At 45.8% G+C, this 27813-nt stretch overlaps 1 protein-coding gene across 17 annotated transcripts in view; it reads left to right on the plus strand.

Moving 5' to 3' along the window:
• Window positions 1–27813, plus strand: part of RBM33 (RNA binding motif protein 33) — a 112453-nt gene that overhangs the window by 41740 nt on the left and 42900 nt on the right. For 15 of the 17 annotated variants that reach the window (XM_060415227.1, XM_060415228.1, XM_042249067.2 and 12 more), the window contains 4 exons: window positions 3136–3307; window positions 8618–8826; window positions 13057–13342; window positions 16896–16954. In XM_060415227.1, the coding sequence (XP_060271210.1) occupies window positions 3136–3307; window positions 8618–8826; window positions 13057–13342; window positions 16896–16954 (726 nt within the window). The remainder of the gene's footprint in view (window positions 1–3135; window positions 3308–8617; window positions 8827–13056; window positions 13343–16895; window positions 16955–27813) is intronic. The other 2 variants (XM_042249070.2, XM_042249077.2) reach the window with 1 other exon arrangement.

The following is a 27813-nucleotide window of genomic DNA, read 5'->3' on the forward strand; positions in this document are numbered from 1 at the left end:
GATGGATGTTAAGACTGGTGGACTTGTCTGTTTTATAAAGAACTTTCATGATGATTTTCACATGCATCCTCTGTTAAGCATTACAAATAACATCTTTTAGGTTTTTAAGATAATTAAATAGCTAAAAATCAAACCTTTGGATATTTTTGGCAGTGTCTATATAATGAAGTCAGATATTTACATACAATTTAAATTCTTACAAAATATAATCAGGGTAACTTGATTTTTATATTGTTATCCAGCACTGCCCTTCAGTGGAATTTTACTTGTGAATGGGATATTGTGAATATTCCATTCATAAGTATTTCTCTGCAGAGAAAGTCAACATTATGGCAGATAGGTAAGTTAATTCTATGTCCACGGCCAGAGAAGATGCCCTTTTTTTGAGCCTAGTATTTAGAGGAAGAGGTAGTGACCAGTGGCTGAAAGAGTGAGTCTAACTTAGTCAGTGTTGCCAGGTGACCTATACTTGAGGCAGCTGATGCCAGCGATTTTTCAGTTTCAGCCCAGGGCTTGTATAATCCTTGATGAAGTTCACGTGGAAGTTGACCCTGAGTGTGAACCAGAAGTTTGCATCCTAGGATATTCCGTCTCTCCAAGAGTTGACCTTGTGCCATCCTTTTTGTAGTCAGGCCCTCCCTCCATTCCTAACCCTCGGTAACCCGTGCGGCTTTGTCTCTTGGAGAGTGTCATATGTGTGGCATTGTCGCAGTGTGTCCCCTTTTGAGTGACTCATTGTGCCTTTTGACTTGTGCCGTGCGGCATGATGCCTTTGTGATTCCATCCCGGTTTTTGTATAGTTCCTTCCTCTTCTATTGCTGAAAGAGCGGTCCATAGTTTGGATGTACGACAGTTGTGTATCCATTCACTGGTGTCTCTATTTTTGGTCATCCAAAATAGAACTGGAACAGTTTCCCTGCCGGTGTTCACATGAGCGTAAGTGTTCATTTTCCCTGAGTGCATGTCCGGCAGTGGTGGCGCTGGGCCGTAGACTGGTACTGTTCCTCGATTTGTCTCTGGTAGCCTGTAATATCTGTTTCAGAGAAACAGTTCTCAGCTTGTCTTTGTTATATTTGGATTTCTTAGATGGAGAGTGTGTTTAGAATAAACTGTATTTGTTTCAGTACTGTCATGTTTCACATTAAACTTGTTTGTAAAGTGTTTGAACTGTAATTATTGTTAATGGTTGAATTAGAAATGACTACGGTAATAAAATCTTTGCTTTCTTGGTAACGATTTCTTTTCCTCCTCTGGCCTTGCTGCTTAAAGTGTGGGCTGTGGACCTGCATGTTGGCTTCACCTGGAGCTTGTTGGAAATGCAGAATGTTAGACCCCCACCTGCAGAATCAGAATCTGCATTTTGGCAGGATTCCCAGTGATGAATGTAAACCTTCAATTTGAGAAGCACTGCTCTGGAGATTAAGAGGTGGAGAAGAGTCTTTTGTAAAAGAGCTGACTTTTTGCTCGGCGTGAGTGTAGTGCAGCACAAACGTAGCTGGGCCCATCTCACGCGCCATTCCTGTGTGGTCTCCGATGTTCAGTCAGACAGAAGTGATGGCATCAAACCAGCAAAACAACAAAATGCCAACGTTCTGGTGCTTTAAAATTCTACAGTATACTGAGTATCAGAATACTGAAAGGTGGTTTTGTGATCAGTAGGCTAAAAGTTATAGTTTATATTCAGTATTTTATTTTCAGGCATTGATTCTCTACCATAGGGTTTATAGCAACGAATGTGTGCATTTTTTACACAGAAAATGTTGGGGAAAGAGCCCAAAATGATTGTATCATTTTCCTTCCCTTGCACATTTTCTGGTAAAGTGGTTCATTTTTGTTTCTGTTAAGAGTAAAGGACATGTAAGAATTATGAGTGATGAGCCTGAAGGAGCAGTTTTTAAGTTTGCAACAAGCATAGATTAATCTAGCAGGCATAGGTGCCTATCTTATTACCTAACAGTAGGTCACTGAGACCTAACACGAGATGAAAGTGATTAGTGTCACAAGGGACATGAGTTAATACAGTAAGAATTGTTGATAAATGAATTAGTTTAGTTTGGGACTAGATTAAATAAAATTTTTGTAGGAATCCTGATATAATGAAATACAAGATAAAAACTGGTTTTAGGGACTCGGCTGGTGGCACAGTGAATAAGAACCCGCCTGCCAATGCAGGGCACAGAAATTGCAAACCACTTGCTGCTGGTCAGTTAAGCCCAGGCACCACAACTGCTGAGCCTGTGCTGCGGGACCTGTGAGCCGCAAGTGGCGAAGCCCGTGTGCCGTAGAGCCCACGCTCCATAACAGGACGGGTGTGTATACTGCAGCAGACGGACAGCCCCTGCTCACCACAGCTAGAGAAGGCCTGTGCAGGGCAACGATGACCCCGCACAGCCATAAATAAATGAATAGAAAGCAAACAAACCCAAAACTGGTTTTAGTGTGAAGTGAATGAAAAAAAATAGTCTTCTGGTTGATAGTGGTTGATAGTCTGAACCAGAGGTAGTAACTCACAAACCTGGACAGTGGGATGAAGTAGAAAGGGGTGAGAAACGATGCAGGAAAGATTGTACAGGCTGAGAGAACCAGAGAAGCCAAGCAACCCAACAGTGGATTTGGAGCACTTGGCTGCTTTGAAAGTCAGAGTAGATGGGGTCAGGAGTGCCAGGAAATGTGGGGCCTCTTTAGTGGGAAGGAGTGTGCTGTCATCTAATGGGAGCCACAGGGTGGCTTCTGTGCCTAAATCAGGCTCAGGGACTCTAGGGTTAGTTTAATTAACATACTGAACTTTGTTTAGATCTGAATTAGAGGCTAGGCCAGCACGGGTGTTTGGAAATCACGTTTGTTCTCTTAGAAGTATAAGCAGTTACAGTGTATAAGACTGTGTGTATTAACCAGGAGTAGAGTTTGGATTTTTTCTAACATTGTTAATTTTTAATATTAGAGGTTTTTTCTCGTAGCATCAGTCTAATGTTTCTCATGGCTTTATAAATGGGACATTGTGCTGCATTTTTACATCTTAATTATAAAGAGCTTTTCTGTGTGTGTACACATACGTGTCTGCTGACTGCTGTTCAGCATCTAATTCAGAAGGCATGGGCTCACTTCCCCCTGCTCTTTTGTCTGTCTGCCGTGCAGGGAGGTATGGAGGCTTTGGAGCTGCAGAAGGACGTCAAAGAAGAGTCGGACGAAGAGGAGGACGATGACGAAGAATCTGGACGGCTGCGCTTCAAAACTGAGAGGAAAGAAGGGACAATCATCAGGCTCTCAGATGTGACTAGAGAGAGAAGGAACATTCCGGAAACGCTGGGTAACGTTTCTCACCTGTCTCACACCCTCTCCACTCCCATTTCAACCTCCTCTATAGCACTGTCACGGTTAGCGAAGCAGGTGAAGAGCAGCTGCCTTTATAGACTGCTGGCGTGGTGTCCAGAAGCTGGATGGTCTGAATGAGGCGAGAGCTGAGTTAATGGTGCTGTGAAAGTCAGTCTATAAAACGACTTGTCTTCTGGATTAAAAAATGCTTGAATAAAATGTCTGTTTTTTGACATAGTTTTCCTTTTGTAGTCTGTGACTTAGGCTTGCTCTCCTGCATGCCGTGTGGTTCTGCTGGCTCTGGGAACATGGCGTCCGGGTGGTCCAGGGGCGTCTCGCCTTTCCCAGGTTGCCAGGGCTCCTTTTGGGCCAGACTGGCTTCCTTTTGAGCCTTTTAGTGTCGTGACAGCCGTGTCTCCGGTGTGGGTTTCCCTCTGTGCTGCCCCGCTCTGCGCTCAGGGAGACGAGGGGGCTTGTCTGTCACGTCGTCAGTTGCACGTCGTCATTTGCACGTCATCCTTGTTGCAGACCCACAGCAGGCTGTTGCTTATGAACAGAGCCTTTTCCAGTGGTGACCCTGCCCACACTCTTCTGGAGTTCTTTCCAGTGCCCACTGCAAGGAATAAAGCAGTGGTTCTCAAATTTGAGCAACAGAATCCCCCCAGAAGACTTGTTAAAACACATACTTCTGGATGCACTCTCAGCTGCTCTGATTCAGTAGGTTTAGGGTAGGGCTCAAGAAAGTTGACTTTCTGATGAGTTTGTAGGTAGTGTTGTTCCTGTTGCTCTGAAGTCCATACTTTCAGAACCACTGGGGTACTGTCCTGTATTCTAAGGAGTAGGGTGGGAGGGTGGAAGAACAGAGTTATACCTGTTCTCTGGTCTTGGTCAAAGTAAAATCAGTTACTACCTTCATTACTTCGTAAAACTGTTATTTGTAGCCACTTGCCGTTGGAAGCCTGAGCATGTGTCTGAAATGACTTCTCTGTGAGCACACCACGCTCTCAAGGTGCCCACCATAATGGTAGTGAGCCCGTCTTGCCATGTGACATCCCCAGGTGATGTTTGTGGAGAGATTGACCTGGAGTCTTAGTGTTCTCTATGTCTTTCCCTTCTGGTTTCCTGCTTCTAGCTTTTGGCCCAGGCTCTTCCCTGGACTTTGCTCAGGCTATAGTATTAAGTTGCTTGTTGGTGTGAACCAGTACAGCATAGGCTTCTAAAAAAGAGCTGAGAAGTTGGCCTTGGGTAAAAGGAGATGGAGCAAGCTTAGGTCTTAAAACGGGGGAATGGGAAAAAATGAAAAGTATTGTCAGCAGGAGTGATTGGCCGCGTTACACAGTGAGCACATTGGAATAGGCATCTGAGTCTCGGGCTGGGGTAAGGTGGACAAGGGAAAGATGGCGCCCCTCGCTGCTCACAGACAGCGATGGGCCTGGCTTGTTAGGGAAGGAGAGTGCCGTCGCGGGGCGGGGTGTGGTGAGCGTCCCTTCTGCTTCTGTGTAGCTGGGCTGTGGCTTTATTACATAAGTCTGGGAGCCGTACATTATGTCTTAATAACAGTGTTAGCTGCATGTTCTAAGTGTGTGAAGTCAGCTCTGAGACACCGTTAGGAATGGCGGCCTTGGCTGTCTGCAGCCAGCTGCTTATGGGCTCTGGTGCACTTTCTAGATCACCCTCTCTGCACCCCCAGAGCCCCTGCTCCTCCTGTGCCCTGCTCCTCAGCTACGGTTATCTCGCCTCTGTTCACTTGAACTTGACCCAAGCACTGACAAGTTCTGAAGTGTCCGACTTGCCTGTGTTCATAATTTGTACTTGTTTTATCCCCGCGTCCCTTTCTTTTCAGGATCTTTGCCTTGTTTGGTTCTTCACAGGGTCATTTGTACTTCTTTTGTTAAAGAGTTTGTGTTGCCTTTTTTTTTTTTAAGTCGTTTCTTAGTTCTGTAGTCATGTCATCCTGGGACAGGAGGCTGGAAAGGGTTAGTGATGGGCAGGTTGGCCCTTTAAATATGGGCAGAGAGGCAAGAGTGGCTGAAGCATTAACCGTTCTACCGTTTACCGTTCTTTTAAACGTTAGGAAAAAAGTCTTTAAATGTATTTGTGCCAAATGTGGTTCTTTGGCTAGATAATAGGGCAAATAAAATTGATGCTAAGAAGTGTCTTTTTCTGTTCCCTATTGTCAGCCAGTGTAGGAAAGCTACACTAGGAGAGCTCAGTGTTTAAAAACAGGTTTTCATTTTTCTAGAAAAATTAGGATTATTCCCAGTATAGGAAGGATTTTTCTGTTTATTTTAGAGTTTCATTTCCTAAAACGGAGCTCCCTTGTTTCCTTAACACCCCTCACCCCAACAAAAAATTAATTTTATACAGAAGAAAAATATTCATTGAGAAAGAGAAGATCCTATAGTATTTGGTATACTAGAAATTCTCATGAATTTTTACTCATCACTTTGTGTACTCCTGGTGATAGAAATATCAGTTTCGGGTTTTGCATACAGGCGCTTGCATTGATTTGACTGTATAAAGCTGCTCATATACTCTTTGTAATGGGATTAAAATATCTTGCTACTGGAGTATGTATATCATCTCCTGTGATGGATTTTTCTTGACAATTGATATCTTTTAACATTCTGAATACAAATAAAGGCAGTTGTTTTGTGATACCGTTGATTACTTTTGAGAACACTGCACTCGACAAAGAAGAATGAAATAATGCTCTGGCCTGGGAGTAGTGAGTTTTCTTCAGAATCTGGAAGGGTGTTCAGTCACTTAGTCTCACTCGTATTCGAATGTGCGATGCCACCCCTAAGTGAGTCACGCTTGTGGCCGTCCGGACCATCATGGAGCCTGAGGCACAGACGCTGGCGCGCGTTTCCAGTCCATGCTGGATTAGGCGTAGAATTTTGGGCTGTTACCTAAGCTATGATCTTAAGTACTGAGCTTTTGTCCTCAGCCAGGATTCTGGGAATTAAATACCTTAGACAAAATGTGACATCATCAGTTTTCCCAAGGATACAAAACTGTATACTTAGGAGACAAATTTTTCATTATGTAAAAAGGATCCCATAGGATACGAGGGCTTAATTCTCTCACAGAATGCAGTTGACAAGGGTTTCTAGAACATGCATGTGTAAGAGAAAGATTTATTTTGAATGGCAACGTCAAAAGCCATCTCTAAAACATGGGTGTCACTGACCAGTTACCCTGAAGTGTCAGCACAGAGGTTCAGAGGGGCCACGTCTTTTGCCCTAGGAGATGGACCTCAGATTCTCTCCGGAAGCAGTACCAGTGGAAAATGAAAGACTCTGCTTATTTTAGTTAGGCTTTTATAATTTGTAATCTGTGAGTAAGCTGCTGGGTTTTGCCATATTCTAAGTTTCATTGGGCACAGGTAATACATTAAATTACGTTCCATTGCTTTAGCCTGAAGAACATTGTTGTTAGGCCCACATAATGTTCTCTTGAAATAGTATCCTTGGTTAATTTTGCTTAAGGCAAATGATCTTTGGGGAAAACAGTATTTTTAAATTGATATACAAATTATGTATTTATACAGTAGAATACTCCAGTAGAGAAAAGAAATAAACATCTGCAATAACACATTTTTTTCACCTGTTAATAAACAATTTAAGACCAGTAGTGCCAGCAGTAAGGTAACTACCTTCAGTTTACATAGTAGTCCTTGCATTTGCAAGGTTTTAAAAATTTCTTGATTCAGTTATCTTGTTTATTAAAAAAAAAGAGCCACAACCAAAAATAAAAACCTCAGACTGTCATTTGTTGTTTCTGTTTTGCCAAATAAACTGTATTTTGTAGATATTCTTTATGTGTTAGTTAAAGTATTTTTATATACATATGTTTTTCTTAAGCACATTTTAGAAAGGGACAGCACAATGTAAAACTTTGTTACATTACACTATCTCTTTACTTTGGAATATAGACCTAGTTCAGAAAACACTTAAGTGGAAATTAACATTTCAGGTGAAGTTAACAAATGTAATTTCCATCCTGTCATATTTTGGTGACCTTTTGTGACAGCTTGTCTCAATTGGAGGAATGCATTTTTACTTGCTGATTAAAGATGTCATTTGAAACCATTTTATTACTGGGGATAGTGAAATTAATCTTGACACTTAGAACCACTAGAAAAATAATTGCTGATTCACCGCATAAAATGTGTATGTGAACCTATCATGTAGTCAAGATTAGAATAAAAGTCTGTGCTTGTTAAGAGGAGATTAAATTTTCTTTAGAATGGAGTCTAGATCTGTTTGAAGGGAAGGGGGATACCTTAGAAACAATCTCAAGAAAATGAAATGTGGCTTAGAGATTTTGGAAGAGTTTGGAGATGATTATTAAATCCAAGGTAGGAGAAAAACTGGTAAAATTTAAAATGTACCCTTTGCTGTGGAAGAAGGCATGGGAATGCTTCTTAGTAGGATTCAGTGAAATCTTGAAAGGTGTTTGCTAATAGAGCATATATTATCGTAACTTAGAACTGTATTTGAATGAGTTAGCCTCTTTCTTCTAAGAATTCAGAATAATGTGCCTAGTGAGTAGGGCCAGAAGTTTTGGCTGTTGCCCCACAGCATTGGTCAGAGAGGAGGGCGCCGCTTTGTGGCTTTGCTCTCATTTGCTGTAGCTTCCCTGCAGGTGGTGTGGATGTAGGTTTGCCTGCACAGAGTAAAGTTGTTGTTTTTAAATAAATCGGAAAATCTGACTTGGTGTAGTCCTAAATGAGTTTCCGTTCTTCATGAAACTTAAGTATTTGGCTTGAGAGTGATTTTATTAGTAGGTTTGCTTTTAAAGCAGAACAATCAGTAATTTGTAATTTTTGAGTCTCTGTGCCACTGTGAATTAATCAGTACTTACACTGGATCTGCATAGGCGAGTGTCCTGGTTTAGGACTGGGGTAGCCAGGTCTTGACCAGCATCATCTGCCATCAGTGAAAGAATGTGATGCCTAGCAGATGAGGAGTGGTGATTGGGTTGAACTTGGTCAGCTCCTCCTTTTTAGCTTTCCTCAGCACATTTTAGTGGTCTCAAACGAAAATTCAGATTTGCAGGAGGTCCTTGTATCTGAAGGAAGAAGCGTGTCTTTGTGTCACAGGCCTCACTCACGGGGTCCTGGTGTCTCTGTATCCTGCCCCCGACTGCTTACTGCTGAGGTGGAGTTGGTGGTTGTTGGAGAAGCACGTGCTGATCCTGAGTTTCCTTGTCACATACTTGATTTTTTTTTTTGTTTCTCCCTATAGATCTGATTCCGCCTCTTTGAAGGTATCTAACGCATATGCATCTTTTCAAATAGAGCTTTCAGCAGAAGCCAAAGCTGCGCTGCTTGAATTTGAAGAGAGGGAGCGGCAGCACAAGCAGGGCCGCTACGGCTCCAGGCGGGGAGGAAGGAGAGGAGGCTCGTCCCTGTGCCGCGGCGTGGGAGACCAGAGGAGGGAGAGCAGCGAGAGGGGCCGCGCCAAGGACCACAGGCCCGCTCTGCTGCCCACGCAGCCCCCTGTGGCGGTGAGTCGCTCAGCTCTGTCCTGGGAGCCTGCACGCTGAGAGCAAGTGACAGTTCTCTCTGGTGTGGGTTTTGTATTTTGCATTTGCCTTAGTCTGAGATGAAAATTGAGTAAAAGGCGTCATGGCTAAAGTTTCTTTATAGCCTGTGGTATGATTTCGTTGTTGTTCAGTTGCCAAGCCGTGCCTGACGCTTTGCGACCCCATTGACCGCAGCACTCCAGGCTTCCCTGCCTCTCACCGTCTCACGCAGTTTACCCATGTTCATGTCCATCGAGTCGCTGATGCCATCCACCATCTCCTCCTCTGTGGTCCCTTTCTCCTGCCTTCAGTCTTTCCCAGCATCAGGGTCTTTTCCACTGAGTCTCCTCTTTGTATCACGTGGCCAGTGTATTAGAGCGTCAGCATCCGTCTCTCCAATGAGTATTTAGGGTTGGTTTCCTTTTAGATAGACTGGTTTGATCTCCTTACAGTCGAAGGGACTCTTTAAGAGTCTTCTCCAGCACCATAGTTCGAAAGCACCTGTTCTTTGGCACTCAGCCTTCTTTATTGTCCAGCTCTCACGTCTGTTCATGACTACTGGAAAGACCATAGCCTTGGCTATGCAGACCTTTGTCAGCAAGGTAGTCTTTGCTCCTAACACTCTGTCTGGGTTTGCCGAAGCTTTCCTGCCAAGAAGCAGCTGTCCTCTAATGTCATGGCTGTAGTCACCATCCGCAGTGATTTTAGGGCCCAAGCAAAGGAAATCTGTCACCGCTTCCACTTTTTCCCTTTCTGTTTGCCATGGAGCGATGGGAGCAGATGCCAAAAAATCCCAGTTTTTTAAGATTGAGTATTAAGTCAGCTTTTTTTCACTCTCCTCCTTTATTCTCATCAAGAGACTCTTTAGTTCTACTTCACTTTCTTCAATTAAAGTGGTATCATCTGCATATCTGAGGTTGTTGATATTTCTTCTGGCAATCTTGATTCCAGCCTGTAACTCATCCAGTATATGGTCTTAAAAATCCAGTCTTCTAGTATTGAGGTAGTGAAGACTGATTCTTTGCCAGTACGGACGAAGAAAGAAGCAGTGAGAGAGCTGATGTCTTCCAGGGGTCGAACCACACAGGAACCTTGCTCATCTCTTCTGCTGGTGGACGGGCACTGCTCCTGTGAGCACCATTCTGAAAACACAGACTCTGTTACATTGAGAATATAGCCATAATGGTGTATTTTATAAAATATTTTTTCTTACATACTGCTTACCATAGGTTTTTCCTTAAATGTAGCAGTTTCTCTTACAAATAACTGTCATCTCCTCTCCATAGAAACAGAGATTGTCATATCCATCAAAAATTTTCATAATTTAGGACTAAATCATGTAATTGTCATTTCAGCTTCGTTTGAATTTCTCTGTGTTTCAGAGGTGAGGCATCTCAGGAACAAAGACAGGAAGTGTAGTGGTTTTCTTTTGGTTGTTGTTCTTCCAGTTAACTGTAGTATTTTATAGTTTTTCCTTCAGAAGTTAGTCTTTAAGGACAGATTTATTTAATGTAAATATGTGTTCACACTGTCTATCCTCCTACATTATTAGGTGAGTGTAGGGGAAAATCACACCTGACCTCGGTGTAGAAAACTGTGTTTTACTAGGCATTCATTTGTGAAATAACAAAGTAGAAAAGGTGATATACTACTTTTGCATGAGAATTCTAATTTCAGTGAACAGGGAAGAAAGGCAGGTGGGTTGATCACAGCATAGAGAGATTGATGGTATGGATAGCTGCTCTCTGCTCATACAACCATTTGTTTTTAAGCTTCTCTGATAGCAGGAAGGTGGGTGCTTCAGTTTTTTCCTTTTCTTCCCCATCTTGGGTCCTCGCCCCCAGCTTCCATTGTGTGTGTTGACCTGCCAGCTCCATGATTTTGGCCTCTGAAGGGGGAAACAGGCCAGCTGAGGACCAGTTTCACATAGCTGTTCCTCCAGGATCCTGGAAAAGTAACCGAACTCCCTGCTTTCTTACCCATAGAGAGAGGCTCGACTGGGGGCCCTCAGTGCTCTAGAAGTGTTGCCCAAGTGTCAGTTGACCCAAGTCCCTCCTGACAGCAGCATCGTGTCTGGAATTCGCTAGTGCCAGGGCTTTTCTAGGTGCCAGCAGGCTCAACCTGCTGCCGGCCTGACTCAGCCTGCTGGAGCCGTGGCCAGTGAGCTGTGCGTGCGTCTTGGCCAGCAGTGGTGTTTTGGAGCTGCAGGCTGCTGAAGCAGTCACAGCTCTCCAACATGGCCTCAGCCTTGCTCCGCTTGTGCCCACCTTGGTCCCGGCCGTGCCCCACCCCAGAGCGGTCCGTGTCTCCGGTTCCTTTTCTGCCGTGGCTTTGCTTGTGTCTGGTTTCTCCTTGGTCCATCTGTTGGTGCTGGCACTTTGTTCCTGCCAGTCCTGAGTGTGCTCTGAGAATCGCCTCCTCACCTTTGCAGTCTGTCCTAGTGGACTGCTCTCTGGACCCTTGGGCATCACCTGTGAGCTCCTCTTTCTTGAGGCTCTCTTATTTTGAGTGTCTTGAGATTGGGGTGTAGTCTCTTCTCTTCCAGCGGGACCCCTTCTCTCTCTCCTGTTTCTTTGGCTGCGTTGTTCTCAGGCCAGTTTCTGATCAGAGCTCTTGCTCGGCGACATTGTCCTTCCCGCCATCTGTTCTCTCCGCATGAGTCTGGGTCTCTAGCCTGCACCTCTTGCCAGCTCAGTTTCTTCATTTCCTAGCTGCCCTGGGCTTCTCTGCATGGCTGTTGCCCAGGCCCTAAATTCCCCTTGTTTAGAACCTGTGATCTCCTTAAAAGTCCCTCGCGTGGCCGAGTGAGGGGCCCGCCCTGCGTGCTTTCCCAGCTGAGCTGAGGTTCAGTTTAGCTGTCCCTGTGTCAGCGCGCTGCCCGTGCGGATTCAGTGCTGAGCGGGATAGAAGAGACTGTTCACGCACAGTTGTGCACGCTACAGACACCGTGCGTCAGAGGAGAGCATGTGTGTCCAGGGATTTATGCTAGCTCTGCATCTTCAGGAAAGCCCTCCCCGAGGAAGGGTGGGTTCGGCAAGGTCGTGTACACTTGGGTTTCAGAATTCCCAGACCACGGCTGTTTCTCTCCTTTAGCTCTTGGTGTCTGTGGCCTGTTAAATGGTCCGTCTTCTTCTGTCGCCTTTCCCCTCGTCTGTCACACACTGTTAGTCATTGTCGTCAGACACTGTAGAGGCTCCGGAACGGAACTGAGAAGCCGCTGAAGGCTGGCGTCCTGCCGGGCGGCCAGTGTGCAGGGTGCCCTGGCCGGTGGCGGCCTGTCGCCTCTGCCGCCGTGAGTGGCCGGTTGGATGAGTGCTCACAGGCAGGGCTTGTGGAACCAGGTTCTCTGCTCCTCTGCTCACCGGCCGCTCGACCTTGGAGGGGGAGGGTCACAACAAGGGCTGGCGTCATAGGCCTGTTGGGGGTGAATCACTCCACATGCAGACCTTTCAGCGTGTGCTTAAGACACCGGCGGGGGGAGGAGGCCCAGTGCTCTTGAGGCGGCGGCGGCTGCTGCTGCTGCTGCTGCTGCTGCTGCGGTGGGTCTCCTCCTCTCTCCAGACTCTCAAACCAAGTGCCCGAGATCCCCGACCGCTGGAGGGGTGTGTTCCCACTCTCGCGCCCTCCGGTCTTGGAGTGCTGCTGCAGCCACGCTGGTCTGCGAGTGCGCCTCCAGGCGTGTGTTCCCCTCCGCCGCTCTCAGGGGATGCCATTCCACCCCTCGCCTGGCTCCTTCCCCTCCTTCCTGGTTCAGAGGCCACTTTCTCAGGAACCGCCTCCTCCCCTCTGGGAGCCCTTGGGCCTCTCTGCAGCCTGCTCTCTAACGGGGCTGCCCCTGCACTGCCCGCCGTCTCATAGGCTTTCTGGAGGAGCGGGTCGCCCAGGCAGCTTGTGCTCCGTCCACAGCGCATGGCTCCTGGCAGGCAGTTCTGATGGTTGAGTTGCAGTTTTTCCCTTTTGGAATCCATTCGTTGTGTTTTGGGGCTGCGGTCTTCCCTCCCTGTCCTGATGTTGGCTCTCGTCGTCAGACAGTAGCGATAACCATGAGCAGGCGGAGCAGCTCATTTATCCTGCTGTTCTATACAAGTTGTTACTAATAAATTTATTTCTGAGTCAACTCTTACAGTGCAGTCAGTGTGAAGACTGTAAGGCACTGGCATTTTTCCTTGTAAGCGTTGATTGCTGTGACTTTGTCTCTTTTGGTGGTTTTAGACGTACTCTCCAAGACTAATTCCTCCTCCACAGCCTCAGCCGCCGCCGCCGCCGCCGCCGCCGCCGCCGCAGCAGCCGATCCGCAGTCTGTTCCAGCAGCAGCAGCTCCAGCCCCTGCTGCCCCTGCAGCACCCGCACCACCCCTCGCCTCCGCAGGGGATGCACATGCCGCCCCAGATAGAGGCCCCCCGCGTGATGATGACCCCTCCTCCCGTGACCCCGCAGCAGCCCAAGAACATACACATCAACCCCCACTTCAAAGGGGCCGTGGTGACGCCCGTCCAAGGTACGTGCCTTCTTTGCTGTGGCCACGCTCCAGGTGACTGGCTGGTCCGTCATCACTTCCAGGCCCATAAGGACGCCAGGGGCTCCCCAACTCCTTCCCGCTGCTCTGATGCGCGCTGGCTGGTGGGTCAGGCCCCTCTCAGCTTGTGTGTCTTCTGTCACGGCGCCCCGGGGAGGGCACTGCCAGCGTGCGGCAACGGTGCAGGGCCGTAGAGGCCACTGTGGAGGGCTCTGGGGGGCCTTCCTTGTCACTTCCGGGGGGGCTGAGTGCGAAGGGCCCGTCCCCTCAGGTGCCACTCGCGCTGCTTCCTTTGAGTTCCAGAGGTACACATCCGTCTGTTCATGGTCAGTTCTGGTGGCAGGATCACAGACGCACGTTCCTGGAGCGAGGAGACTAGTGCTAAGCAGTGAATACAGAGCATATCTTCACGCACCTGCTCAGCGCAGCGTTGATGGAGATGCTGCTCTCCGTGGTGTTGGAGATCTGTCGGTGAACACAGCGGTCAGCACTTGCTGTGGGTGTCGTCTGGCGCCTTAGCAGCGACAGTGAGCTGTGAGGATGGTACACGAGGGCCCTGTGTGGCGCGTTGGAGGGAAGCGTAGTGCTGAGGAGAGCACGGGGATCCCGTGGTGGCGGGCCCGACTGCGCTGAGAAGGGAAGACCCGAAGGGGCGGGGCTGCTGGCGTGCCTGCCAGCGGAGGGGTCTTCCAGGCAGAGGGGCCGGTTGGTGCAGGGGCGCCTCTTTCTGATGCGGCTGTGCCTTTTGTGCTCAGGTAACTGAAGAGAGGCCAGGTGACACGTGGTGGAGTGCGGTGGTGGAGAGAAATGCGGAAGCTTGTCATGTGAGGCCTGGGAGCCGTCCTGAGAGCTGTGCTTCTGTTCCAAATGAAGTGGGCTGTGACTAGAGGAGTCTGAGCATAGGAATAGCACCCTCGCTCTATGTTTGACAAGGGCTGTTCTTGCTGCTGTGTTGAGAGGGGGCTCGTGAGGGCGGCAGGGGTGGATACCAGCGGGGAGGTGAGTGCAGTGGCCCAGCTCAGGGGGTGGCAGTGATTGGGCCAGGAGCCAGGCATGCCTCAGGGCGGGACTGATGGATGGGCCGGGTGTGGGCGGGAGAGAGGACGCAGCTACGCAGAAGGAGCTCGAGCGCTGGCGGGCGGGGTTGCCGTCACGGAGTGCTCAAGTCTAGCAGGCTTTCAGGGGAAGGCGGCAAGTCCTGTGCTGGAGGTGCGCCCAGACGCGCGGGCGCACGTGTCTAGGGTGAGGTTGCTAGGGAGCGTGCGGACGAGATCTGGGTGCGAAGCTGAAGTGGGGCTCTGTTGGCATCTCGATGGACCTGGGGCCTGGAGCCTGGGGCTCGTGACATGCCAGCTGGGGGTCTGTAGGGAGGGGGAAGCCGGGAGACTGTGGAGGACGGGGGCTGGCCGTGGGCTGCAGGCTGGGTGCTGGACCTGCAGTTGCCAGGTCTGTGGGGTTTGGACAGGGTGCTTTTGGTGACGTGGAGGCGGTACACTGACGTGGGCTTGAGCGGGAACGGGGTGCAGGCGTGGGAGACGAGTGCATCGACAGGGATGAAGAGTGTCTTGCCAAGGTGGCCGTTGCGGAGCAGGAGAGTGCGAGTGCTGGGCAGCCCCAGCATCCCTGGGGCTGTCGGCCATGAGCTTGGAGAGACCTGGCCGCCTGCATGGTTCTGTCCAGCCCACTCCCCTCTCTGCGTCAGGGGTAGCCTAGACAGCATTGGAGTTGCTGGAGTTAGGGTGTTGACAAAGCAGTAGAGGAGGCATCTTGCTCACAGTGAAGGCCATGGAGTGCAGGATGATAAGGGGCCAGGAGATGCTTGTGGGGTCCTGCAGTTGGGAGGTTAGGGTCATGGAGGGAGTGACACGGGAAGTTTGAGATAGCCTAAGGTCATGGAGAGCAGGTCTTAGGGGCTGGGGCAGCTCTGGAAACAGCAGCTTGACTGCACTTAGTTAAATAGAAAGCCGCTGTTGTACTTGAGAAAGGCTGGTTGTCTAGTTGTCTTCTGTACGCAAAAGATAGAGTAACCCCGTGATTCTCAGCTTCACACAGTCAAAAGGTGTTTTAAAAAATTAAAAAGATGTATGCACACCTTTGTCTGATAGCACCTACTTTCTTTTCAAGGATGAAGAGTGTTTTATCATATTGTAATCAACCAGTTTTGTTGGAAATTTAACTTGTTTTCAGATTTTCACTATTAAAGTTGAAAACTTGGTCCATTAATTCATGGGACAGTGTGGGATATAAATATTGAATGTCAGATATAAAGAGTTCACGGTTCAGCTGAAATGGTTTCTTAGCATCACAGGCTGTAAACTGTCTCCTGTTCACAGTGGGGGAGGGAGCAGGCAAGCAGAAGTGTGGTCGCAATCAGAAGTCCAATGTGCCGAGTTCTTTGCTTGATCATAGCAAGTGAAAAATAGTTTGTCTTAGTGCTCTGTTTTAGAAATAGTTTTGATTATGTTACTTCTGTGGTGCTGATTTACCAGAACTTTTTAAAATTAAAACTAAATGCTGTTGTATTGTTCTTGCTGAGTTCTCCATGGTATCCCGTTGTGTCTGTCTGTGTTTGATCTTCTCTTATAAGCACATTGGTCATATTGGATCAGGGTCCCCTCGCCCGCCCCTGTGACCTCATTTTCCCTCCGTCACTTCTTTAAAGGTGCGTTTCCATATAACCTTCCGGAGTCCTTGTGCTGAGGACTCTGGAGTGTGAAGCTGAGAGGGGGCTGCAGGTCAGCCCTTGCACTGGCCGGCGGAGACCTTCCTGGACGCATCTGGCAGGACATTTTAATGGAGGGTTAGCGTGCTATCATAGAGTGGGCACCTCTTGCGAGGGGATTTTTTTACCTCCCAAATCAAAATCAGTATAAGGCTCATGTATGAAACAGCTTAAACATGCAGGGTGTGGAACTAGCATTTGGCTTTTTCCCTGTTTTTGAAACTATTTGACCACTATTCTGGCAAGTTGATGGAATTGTGCCTCTTGAAACACAAAGGCGGACGACAGGTCTCGGCACGGCAGGTTGTCGAGTAGGGTGTTCTGTGCTACAGCAACCAACACAGATAGCCACACAGTGTGTGCACGTTTTCTATTCTCTGCCCGCTTCACTTCATCTCCCGCCTCCCTCCTTCGTGAGCCTGGAGGATTTGGATATAAATTTGTGTTCGATGGGCGTTGGAAAATGTAACTTGGGTTAGATACCCTGGATCACCTGCATATGGATGCCGAAAACAAAGATTTCTTACGTAAAGGAATAATGTCTTCCTGGTGCGAAGTATTCTAACTCTAAGAGTTCACTGTTGAAGTGGAAGCTTCTGCTTGTGCTCTTGTGCACTGAAGACAGAAGCTCCCTCCCCGCCCCTTTATGGGACTGTGTCAGTCCAAACATGCAGCCTTTGCGGAAGTGGGAGTGGGGTGGGCTGTGTGTGTTGTGCACACAGGCTGTGTTCCGTGTGGCGCTTGGTGTGTCGTGCTCCTCTCCGGGCGGGCTCGGGGTGAAGTCACGTGTAACGAGTGCTGTTTTCCTCACAGTGCCCTTGCTGCCAGTCCCGAGCCAGCCGAGACCTGCGGTGGGACCCCAGAGATTCCCAGTGAGTAGCAGCTGCTCCTTCTGCTCTCGTAGGGAAGAGCACACATTCACCAGGAAATATTAATATGGCAAATACAAGTGGTTCCAGCCAAATATAAGTTTAAGGATTTGTAAATATTGACAATAATTTTTGCAGTAGAAAATGTTTGTTAAAAGCTTAAGGTCAATGGATTTTTGAGAATGGAATTAATTTTGTTTAACTGTAAAATTGTTGAATCAGGATCATCAGTAGAATGCCTTTTGTCTTAAAGAATATGGATTTTGATTTTATTATTGCCTCATGTTAGGTGAGGAAGGGCCTTTGTTATCGTGTGTGTAGAGCCATGCGTGCACTTGGGTGAGTGTGAGTGTGTGTATGCAGTTTTAGGGAGTAATAATAAGATGTCTGCTTGTTTAAAAAAACAAGCTCAAAGGTCTTCATGAGCCATTGGTTTTATATTTTAAAAATGCAGGTTTTCTTTTTAGAGTATCTTTAAGACACCCCTCGCCCCACTTTCCTGTTGTTCCCATAATTTTATCCATTCTTCTAATAATGTTTTAATTAGAAGAAAAATGTCCATTAAATAGTTATCCACTTAAATAAATAAATTTCATTTTATTTGACTTTCTGGTTTGATTTGTAATTAGTTCATAGTTTTATTATATCAGTGAGAATGTGTTCTAAGAACAATTTGAGGGAAAAAAAGGACCACACCATAACATTTTAGTTTGTATTTAAAACAGATATAGTTTTGTTGATGCTAAATAATCTGATTTCCTGGAAATACCTAAATGACCTGTTTGACCCTAGCTTTGATCCTCAGTAGCTACCATGTTTATGTGGGTCATAAAGGAATGTGTAGTCAGATGATTATTCAAAAAGACAGTATTGGATTTAAAGGTTCAGAGTATTTTTTAGGAACTTTCTTGATTTGTAGTTAATCTTTTATGACATCATATTGTTTCTAGAACTGATTCCTACTGGTTTCAGATGCTTTATTAGCTAATTTTTTAAAATTAACTGATCAAGTTCTAAAAACTAGTTATTTTAAAAATTAGGTGACATTTATTGAGTACAGATCCTTACTTGAAACAGGTATCTAAATAGTTAAGATTTATTAATTGCATTACTCAAGGATAAATATGTGTGATTTTAGTCATTAGATGTATTTATTTTGGTAAATAATTTAACTGATAGTTATTATAAAGCACTAACTTTTTTAAAATGTACTTTTTCTTATTTTCAGGGTTGTGAGCTTTTGCATTAGAATCACAATTGATTTTGTGTATATATTTTATTAGGAATGCAGAGATAAAATTTGATGAAAGCAAATGTAGTTTAAAATTATAAAGCAAGGTTGTGTGTAAATATAAAATTAGAATAATCATTTGCAGTTTTCAGCTACTTATAATTTCACTTGTGCAAACATTTGTATCTGATACTAAAAGAAACCTTGTATTACTTGAGGTCATTACAAAGAAGATAATAAAATAATTTGTGAGAAATTAAACTAAAAGTTATATAATACTCTGAGGGTGGTAAATATTACTGAACTGCTCTTGGAGCAATTCTTGCAAGGTGTAATGTTTTGTTCTTATTTTTAAGGTGGATTATGTGTACAGATGATGGGAAACAGGCTAGAGATTAGTCATATGTGTGATATAATTTGAGAAATAGTTACTGCCGTTTAACATGTATCTTTAAGCCCCAGTGCTGGTTCTTAAACTGTGTGCTCAGTCGCTCAGTTGTGTCTGACTCTTGCACCCCATGGACTGTAGCCGGCCAGGCCCCTCTGTCCAAGGAATTATCCAGGCCAGAATTCTTGAATGGGTAGCAATTCCCTTCTCCAGGGGGTCATCCCAATTCAGGGATCGAACTTGCATCTCCTGCATTGGCGGGCAGATTAAGTTACAATAGAGGGTTTTTTTTTTTTAAAGTTCATCAAAATATTATTGGGAAGGAGGCTAACTCTAGGCTGTCTCCTGTTGTTTTACGTACACCAGATTTAAAAAAAAAATTTTTTTAATATCTTAATGAGTATTAATTTGTATATAATTTTAAAGGTTATTTTTCTTTCACAGTCATTACAAAATTTTGGCTGTATTCCCCATGTTGTGCAATACATCCTTGAACCTGTGTTACACCCAGCGGTTTGTATCCCCCACCCCCCACCCTTAATCCCCGCCGCCCTCTGCCTTGTAAGCACTGGCTTATTCTCCATATTGTGAGTCTGCTGCCTTTTTGCTATATCCACTAGCTGTATTTTTAGACTCCACATATGTGCGATTTCATGCAGTACTTGTCTCTCTGTCTGATCTATCTCACTTAGCTTAATATCCTCCACATCCACCTATACTGCTGCGGATGGTCAAGTGCCCTTTTTTATGGCAAAGTACTCTTCCATTGTGTGTGTATATGTGTATACATCTTCCTTATCCAGTCATCTGTTGATGGACTTTTAGGTTGCTTCCAGTCTTGGCAACTGTAAATACTGCTGCTATGGACATCGGGGTGCATTTATCTTTTTTGAGTAACATTATTTTTTCCCTTTTCTACTAATCGGTTCTACTTTGCGTTTTAGTCAGTGTAGATGTGGTTTCATGACCACTCAGTGAGTTTCTCCCGTGCTGAATATTCTGTATAGTGCTAGTCCTTAAACTGTAAAACGTATGAGCACAGGCCCATGAAGCCTGGTTTCCTCCTGAAGAGAGAGTGCTGTTGGGGCTTAAGAAAGCCCCTTGGTGGTTTCGTACTGATGGCAGTGTACCCTGCGGGCTCTTTCTTGGTTCTTTTCGATAGAGAAGTTTAGTCTTTATTTTAATTTTAAACTGAATTCTGCTTTGTAAAGTCACCACACACACACCAATTGATAAAACATGTCTTAGGAAAGCTGGCTTCAGTTTCGTCATAGGGTCTGTTTGGATCAGTGTGCTTTCCTGGTACACAGGAAAGATTTGAATTACAGAATGTGTCAAGTGGAGCAAGGTGCATTTTGATCGGGCCTTTCCCCCGCCTAAACCCCTTTAGTGAGTTTCCATTGCTCTGCTCCTGGACAGCTTCGTACGCTTGCTCGCATTGTATGAGAAGCGGATTCATGTCTCTACAGAGTCCCAGGCATCCTGCGCTCAGTGGAGCCAGCCTGGCCCCGGGCCTCGTGTGCACAAGTGCAAATGAACGGTGGCTCACCGGGGAAGCCCTCAACTTTACTTTCTTAATAGTCTATTTTGTTGGACAGTTTTGTAAAAACTTGAGAATTCTCAATTTAGCACTAGTGTGCCTAGAAACTGTACCAAGTGATAATACCTCCAGTCTTAGAATTCAACAATTAGAACTCTAGGGGCCTGAAGGGCTACAGCCCGTGAGGTCAAGGAGTTGGACATGCCTGAGTGAGTGAGCACACACAAGCTATGCTTAATTTAGCAATACTAATATTTTAATTTCCTGTTAATGAATTTTATTTATAGAATTGAATAAACGTTTTCTAAAAACAAAGATTTGAATGTCAAAGTAATATCATAAGAAAAGGATTCCTTACTTTTGATCATTTTAGAAGCTGCTACTTAAGCTCTCAGCAGTGAGCTGGCGCTTCTTCTGTCATGCTAGTCTCTGTGTCCAGATGGGATTTTTCCTTCATTCCTTCGTTTATGGAATTTAGTGAAGTGCTGTGTAATTTAAGTTTCTGTCTAAAAATTAGATTCACGTATTTAATTTTAGTTACAGATATAGCCATTAGTGCTTTTTTCTCTCTTAAGCTTTTATTCCCAGGACTATTTTATTTTTTCAGATCAGAATTGTGAATCTTTTTTTAAACTATAATATGTCTCAGTTGATAGCACACATATCAGAGAATGAATCGTTTTCATGCTTACTTTCGTATCAGAATATTAATCTGCTGAATGTAAAATGTACCTTAGAAGTAGTGACTGCTTACAAACGTGGACAGACACAGGAAGAGAGCGTGTGCTCAGGAGTTCAGAGTGCCTGTCGGTCCCTCCTCCCTTTCAGCTCCTTCTGTCCTGTCCAGTCCTGCCATCTAGCCACCTACCATCCCCTAGTCTGCTCTTGAAGCATTTGCGTTCCTGCCAGGACCTTTGAGTGGAATTTCGCAGGACAGTAGTGGTTCTCTCTCTTGTTTTGTTTTTGCAGGGAGTGGGGCTGGGGAGACTGTTACCTTTCTGCAAGTAGGCTTCTGTCTTTGTGTCTGTTAGAAGTCTGTTCTGAGTTCCACTGTCTTTGTTTTACACATTGGTTTCATAGATTTCTCTTTCCACAGAAGCTGTCTCTGATGTTTTTGTCCTTTCCTTATCCATAAGTATGGCTAGTCATTTATGTATTTGTCCTCAGAGAGATTTGTTGCTTTTAAAAGTTTGTCCACTTAAAAAAGTAACACTGGAGTGCTGATTAATAACATTTGCAAAAGTGTTGCTTTGAGATTTTGCTAATGTAGTCTCAGTGTCAGGTAAAGCACATGGATGAATTTTAAGTGGCTCATATTGTGGAGATTCTTGACTTAGGGTGTTCTAAAACCTATCCATTCGTTTTGCATTGGTGTCTCTGTCAGGGCTGGTGTTTCAGGGTGGCTAGTTACGGAATCATTTTCATGCTTGCTTGCTTCTTCACGCTTGCATTCTCAGTGCTGGTATTTCAGGGTAGCTAGTTAAATACTGTGTAGTCTGGCTGCTGAATAATTTCCTAGTGACCTTTGTTTCAGTTGAAACTAAGTTATGTTCGGAAAGGACTAGCATGCGGAGTTTGAATTAGGCTTCTTAGTGATTCCTTTGTGAGGTAGACCCCGATACCTGAGGTTGCGATTTGTGTCTCCCGTCTGATTACAGCACCTCATAGGTAGGTCTGACTGCGCTGTGCCTCCATGGAGCAGGGGGCCTGGTGTCAGGTGGTGGTGACTGACACTTCTGGATGCATTTTACATGGCATTTCATGTGAACCATGTTTGATGAGACTGCTGCAGCAAATTGCGTTTCTTTTTGATTATAGCCCTTGCAGATGTGAGTCCAGACTTCATTCCAGCTAGGAAAAAGAAGCCTTTCTTTTGAACCCTCTCTGTTTTTACAACTTGCCTTCAATGCCCTGTAGTGATTAGCTTTTAAGATGGGGAAACCATGATGGGCATCCTCTCTGATCAGATCTGTGCGCAGCAGCAGCAGCTGTGGGAGGAGGCTCTTCCCACTGTCGGACATTGCCAGGCTTCAGCGCAAGAGTGCATTTTAAAATGCAGGTGACATGATACCCACATCCTCCATTTGCTAGTGGGTTTCTGATTAATCATGATTACCATACATTATCATACCATCAAATTTAATCATATCAGTGAATTCCCATCTGCAGCAGTAACAGGAGCAGCTTAGCACTGTGGTACAGCTGTTAAATATGGTGGCTATAAAGCCGAGCGCCCTGTTGACTAGACTCGCGTGTCCCTTCGGTGTGCACTGTGTGTGTTGGGTGGAGATATGGTGGTGGGAGTCCACGCCCATAACTCAGAGGCAGGAATGCTCAGCTGTGCTCAGTCTGAACTCCCTGTGACCCCATGGACTGCAGCCCACCAGGCTCCTCTGTCCATGGGATTTCCCAGGCAAGAGTACCGCAGTGGGTTGCCGTTTCCTTCTCCAGGGAGTCTCTTGCACCTCCTGCATTGGCAGGTGGATTCTTCACACTGTGCAACCTGGGATCCCACAGGAATACTCAGGAGATCACCAAGTCAAGCCATGAAGTCTCAGTGGAAAAACTGCACTGTTTTAGTGTGGTATACTATTTTATTTAATTTTGAGCTAAGTAAGAACGTCACATTGAATTGAGTACCTTTCATAAATCCCGAGATACATAGTTCCATTGTAGAGTAGACTTAAACTTTGAGTATGACTTGCCCAGCTGTAATTTAATAATTCAGCCAGTGAAATACAACAGCACAGACTTTCAAAGTCTTAGAACGACTTCTGTGCAAAGAAAATCTCTGTCCTATTTTTACTGATTTGTCCTTCAAAGCATACCATTTTTAAAATTAATGTTATTTTTCCTGGAGTCCTTGAAGAGCCATAGTTCTTTTCAGATAAATTTCGAAAGTGACCTTATTTTAAAGTGCCTGAAAGTGCTTCTTGCAAAAGACTAGAGGTTTTGTTTTGTTAACTGGTAAAAATGTCGTCCTTTTGATGCACAGCCTGACCTTGCACACCTGCACACAGGGGCGTCATCACTGCCGTTGACAGCAGTTCCATCTGCCCAGACGGCATCGTGTGCTGCCCCTTGTAGGCAGCCCTCTCCCAGCCCAGCCCCTAGCAGACCCTCATCTGGCTTCTTCTCCTGAAAATGTGACTGAATGGAATTGCATGCCTGGCTTCATTGTGGGTCTTGCTTCCTGCACGCAGCGCAGTGCATTTGAGACTTGTTTACCCTTTGGTCACAACAGCCAGGGGCTTTCCTTTCATATGGACCAGCAATATTCCCTTGGGCAGATGTACCCCCGTTAGTCTACCCAGTTGCTGTTTGGCCATTTGAATTCTCTGTGGTCATAGTGGGTGTTAGGAGGGCGGGTTGTGAGCTATACGGCAGATACGTTCAGATGAGAATTTTGAAACAGACTGCGTGCTTTCAGTCCGTGGAGCTGGTCCTGCTGTTGTGCTCAGTCCTTGATTCAGTGAGGAAATACCATCTTCCTGGAGCACGTACTAGTGACCGATTGGTCAGTGGAAAATGAAGAGTATCACTGAGTAATTATAGTATTCCAGATTTTGTGCAAAGCTTGCATTCCACAACCTTAAGAGGGTATCATTTTCTCCACTTTACAGATAGAGAAACTGAGTCTTGGAAAGGGTAAAAGGTTCACGTTCACATAACTGGTACAGGAGGTGGGAGTGGAACCAGGTCAGTCTGAGGCTCTTGATCGTGCTGAACCTTCTCCTTTTCTCTGAAAATATTAAAACCCACCTCAGTGAACCAGAGAAAGATAATTGCATCTGGTAAGTTGAATCATAACCATAATATATAAGATTGTGCTGCTCAGGAGTGCTGCAGTGGAGCATGTACTTTGTATGGTAGGGCCTGTCATTGGGTGAGCTTGTTAAGAAAAGGTAAAGGAGGGGTGAGATGCAGGGATAAAGAGTTTTTCATTTTATGAAAAAAAGTAGCAAATAGTCTTTAGTAGGTTCCTCAGAAGCAGTATTTTGTACTGAAGTGTTACAACTCGTGGTGCCTGCTCCTTCTTGAACCAATAATGTTCCCATGGCACATGTAAGTTCCTGTGGTGGCCCCCCGCCCCATTCAGAAAGCTAGGGCTGGCTGCTATGGATGTGGTGCTTCAGAATGTTTAGAATGCATCTGCAAATAAGCAAGCACCTTCTAGGAAAATGAATGCAGACATTGAAACAAGGCATAACCTGAAAGAAAAAAGAAATCTATGGAAAACACTGAAATAAGAGGATTAGCATTGTGACAGTGGGCTCTGATTTTAATTGTGTTGGGGGTCACCAGTGGTCTGTATTCCTTGCATTTAACCCATTTAATCAGAATTAACTGAGAGAGGCATTATTTAGTATCTGTTGGTTTCTTATATAGTTCTTTGCATTTTAAGTGAGATTAATAAATGAAAACACGTTGAAGCAGCAGGCTGTAATTTATTGAAAGATTCATGAAGTTTCAATGACATTGTTAAGGTATTCAATTAGTCTTACTAAAATATACCAACTGACCCTTTCAGGGAAGCTGATAAGTCACATAATAGCTGTTAGAACCTCTTTATTCTTTGCATTATACGATTAACTTTGTGCTAAGCAATTTATGCAAAGTTTTCATCTTTTTTTTTTTTTGTAACCAAAGTTATCAGTTCTTCCTGAATAGGATTAACATAGATAACATCATATAATTAACAAGAGATGCAAAAAGGAAGTACAATTTGTATAAGAATTATATGAGGAGGATGATAATTTCTTACCTTGGACTTTTAAAGGGATATAAAGGAAAGCAAAACAGCAGTTATTTGAAAAGATTAAGGTAGCTTTTTCTTCCAAATGGTTGAATGACAGTAGTACTAGAAATTCTGTTAAGTGAGGTATTTACAACTCCCTAATAGTCTTAAAATAATTCTGCATTTGCTGGAGAGAATTTATTCTCCTTTTTACTTGTGAAATGATAGACATTATTGAATGAATATTCACATCAAGAGAACGCCCGACTTGGGAACCTTGGTACCTGAGGATAGATTGGGCCCAGGAGAAGCAGTGTGTGAGAGGAGAAAGCTCTTTTAAGCCGGGAGTCTGACAATGTGGGTTCATGTTGTATTTATTGACAGTGGTGGTGTTATTCATTTGCTCATTTGTGTCCAACTCTTTGTGACCCCATGGACTGCAGCACGCCAGGCTTCCCTGTCCTTCACCATCTCCTGGAGCTTACTCAAACTCATGTCCGTCGAGTTGGTGATGTCATCCAGTCATTTCATCCTGTCGTCCCTTTCTCTTTCTCTCAATCTTTGCCAGCATCAGGGTCTTTTCTAGTGAGCCGGCTCTTGGCATCAGGTGGCCAAAGTATTGGAGCTTCAGCTTCAGTATTAGTCCTTCCAGTGCATATTCAGGGTTGATTTCCTTTAGGATGGACTAGTTTGATTTCCTTGCTGTCCAGGGGACTCTCAAGAGTTTTCTCCAGCACCACAGTTCAAAGGCATCAGTTCTCCAGCACTCAGCTTTCTTTATAGTTCAACTCTCACATCTGTACAGGACTACTGGAAAAACCACAGCTTTGACTCTACAGACCTTTGTTGGCAAAGTAATGTCTCTGCTTTTTAATATGCTGTCTAGGTTGGTCATAGCTTTTCTTCCAAGGAGTAAGCGTCTTTTTACTTTCGTGGCTGCAGTCACTGTCCACAGTGATTTTGGAGCCCAAGAAAATGGAAGTCTATCACTGCTTCCATTGTTTCCCCGTCTGTTTGTCATGAAGTGATGGGACCGGATGCCGTGACCATGATCTCCATGAATGCTGAGTTTTAAACCAGCTTTTTCACTCTCCTCTTTCACCTTCATCAGGATGTTCTTTTAGTTCCTCTTCGCTTTCTGCCATTGACAGTGTAACTGGCTAATTCAGTTTAACCCTGTAAACCTGAGCTTCTTCATCCCTTAAAGGAAAAGTGATTGGTTCTGCTGTATTTATGAAAGATACAGTTCGTACTAGGGTTATCAGCCAGGATGTGAATGAGGCTGCATGTAACAGACAGTTCAGTTAGCAGTGACTTAGCAAACCTGGTGTCGTAGTTTTTGCATAAAAGAGAAAGTTCTTCCTGGTTGGTGTAGCAGTTCTGTATTGTTACCTCTGTTGTTAATCAGTTCTGTGTTGTCAGTTTTCCCCTACCCAAGTTTCGGGCTGAAAGAGGAGAAGGGCAGGCGGCAGAGGCATGTGCCCACTGAGGCCTCCCCGTCCAGCAGCCAGCTCATCTTGTCTCAAGGCGGGCCTGCTGATCTCACAGCTGGGCACCCTGTTGTCCCTGCATTACCGAGCGAGAGGTGAGAGTTCATACTCGGGACGCAACTCGTAGGCTTTTCCACACGGATAAAATACATGTTCAGAGTTTTAAGTTGTATAAATAGAGAAAAAGAAAGTGACATGGGTATTCAAGACAGAACAGAAAATGGTGAGGGAAAAATGGTATTGTGAGCTTAATGATACCTATTTGTTAAAGTATTTTATACAGCCGATACTTACTGGTAACAGTCAGCAGCCTTTGGGACCTTCGAGCTGAAAATTTTTCTGTTTAGATATCCGGACTCCACTTCTGTCGCCCGTTGAGGCGAATGGAGGCAGTCAGGGGCCTGTGTGTCTTCCCAGATGGTCTCCCTCGTGTCCAGCACGGGCGGACACCGCCAGAGAGGGCGCCTTGTCCCTGTGCTTGTGGGGCATCGGCCGCTGTCTGTCTGTCTGAACCATCTGTTTGTTTTACCTGCCCTCTTCCTCACTCTGCTTCCACCTGGCCTCTCCTGCAGGCGTTTGTCGTCCTGGAAACGGGCTTCTTCCCGGTTCGTTTATCGTTAAGCTGGCTCTGTCCTGGTGTTGGTCTCTCTCGTTTGTCCTCCTCAGGATGGCTTTCCTCTCCTTTGGGGCCTGTGTGTGACCTGCCACGACCTTCCCTGGCACCTGCTGCCCCCACCTAGCTGTCCTAGGCTCCTGCACCTTGCCAGTGTCCCTTAGTTTCAAGGTTAAGCCCACAAAACCCCTGTCCCCATTGTTACTCTGTTGAGCCTCTTCCAAAGGCAGAGATTTCCTTGTTTACTCAGCTTGAGTCAGCTGTTTCTTTCTAAGCTGTAGATCGCATCTGTGGCCTTCCCTCCTTTTATCAGTGCCTCAGGTTGATCAGATAAGCACCCCTAATTTGTTTTCCCCGTTCAGGCCAGCTGTGGAATCTCCATGGCTGTCTGACTTTTGCCTTTAGAATTTACTGTTTTTCCTGACCTCAGAGCATGCACATGCTCTCCCTCGCTTATATACCCAGAGGTGACTGTGAGACATTGAGACAGAAAAGGGGATGTGAATGGAAGCCCCTGCCCTTGCTGTGCATAGCCCGTAGTCGGGAGCGTCGTGGCTGGGTGCCCGTGTCTGTCCCTGGGGTGAGGCCTGGCTCCGGTGCGTTCCCGCCTCGTGCTCTGTGCAGGGCGGGTGGGCGCTCGGAGGTGTCATGAGCAGGAGCTGCCCGAGTGGAGCTCTCTGTAGTGTCGGCAGCAGAGCCTGGGGGATTGGGTGCAGGGGCTAGGAAGGGCACGGGGGCGCAGCACAGGGGCGGTGAAGCCGGGCTGACATAGAGTTTCTGGTCAGAGGCCCCTGCCCTGGCCTGACCTCCGGGGTTGGGGGCAGGGCTCCGCAGTGTCAGTCCGACCTGAGTTGTCCTTCCT

The sequence above is a fragment of the Ovis aries genome, chromosome 4, assembly GCF_016772045.2.
Source record: "Ovis aries strain OAR_USU_Benz2616 breed Rambouillet chromosome 4, ARS-UI_Ramb_v3.0, whole genome shotgun sequence".
Classification (NCBI taxonomy): Eukaryota; Metazoa; Chordata; class Mammalia; order Artiodactyla; family Bovidae; genus Ovis; species Ovis aries.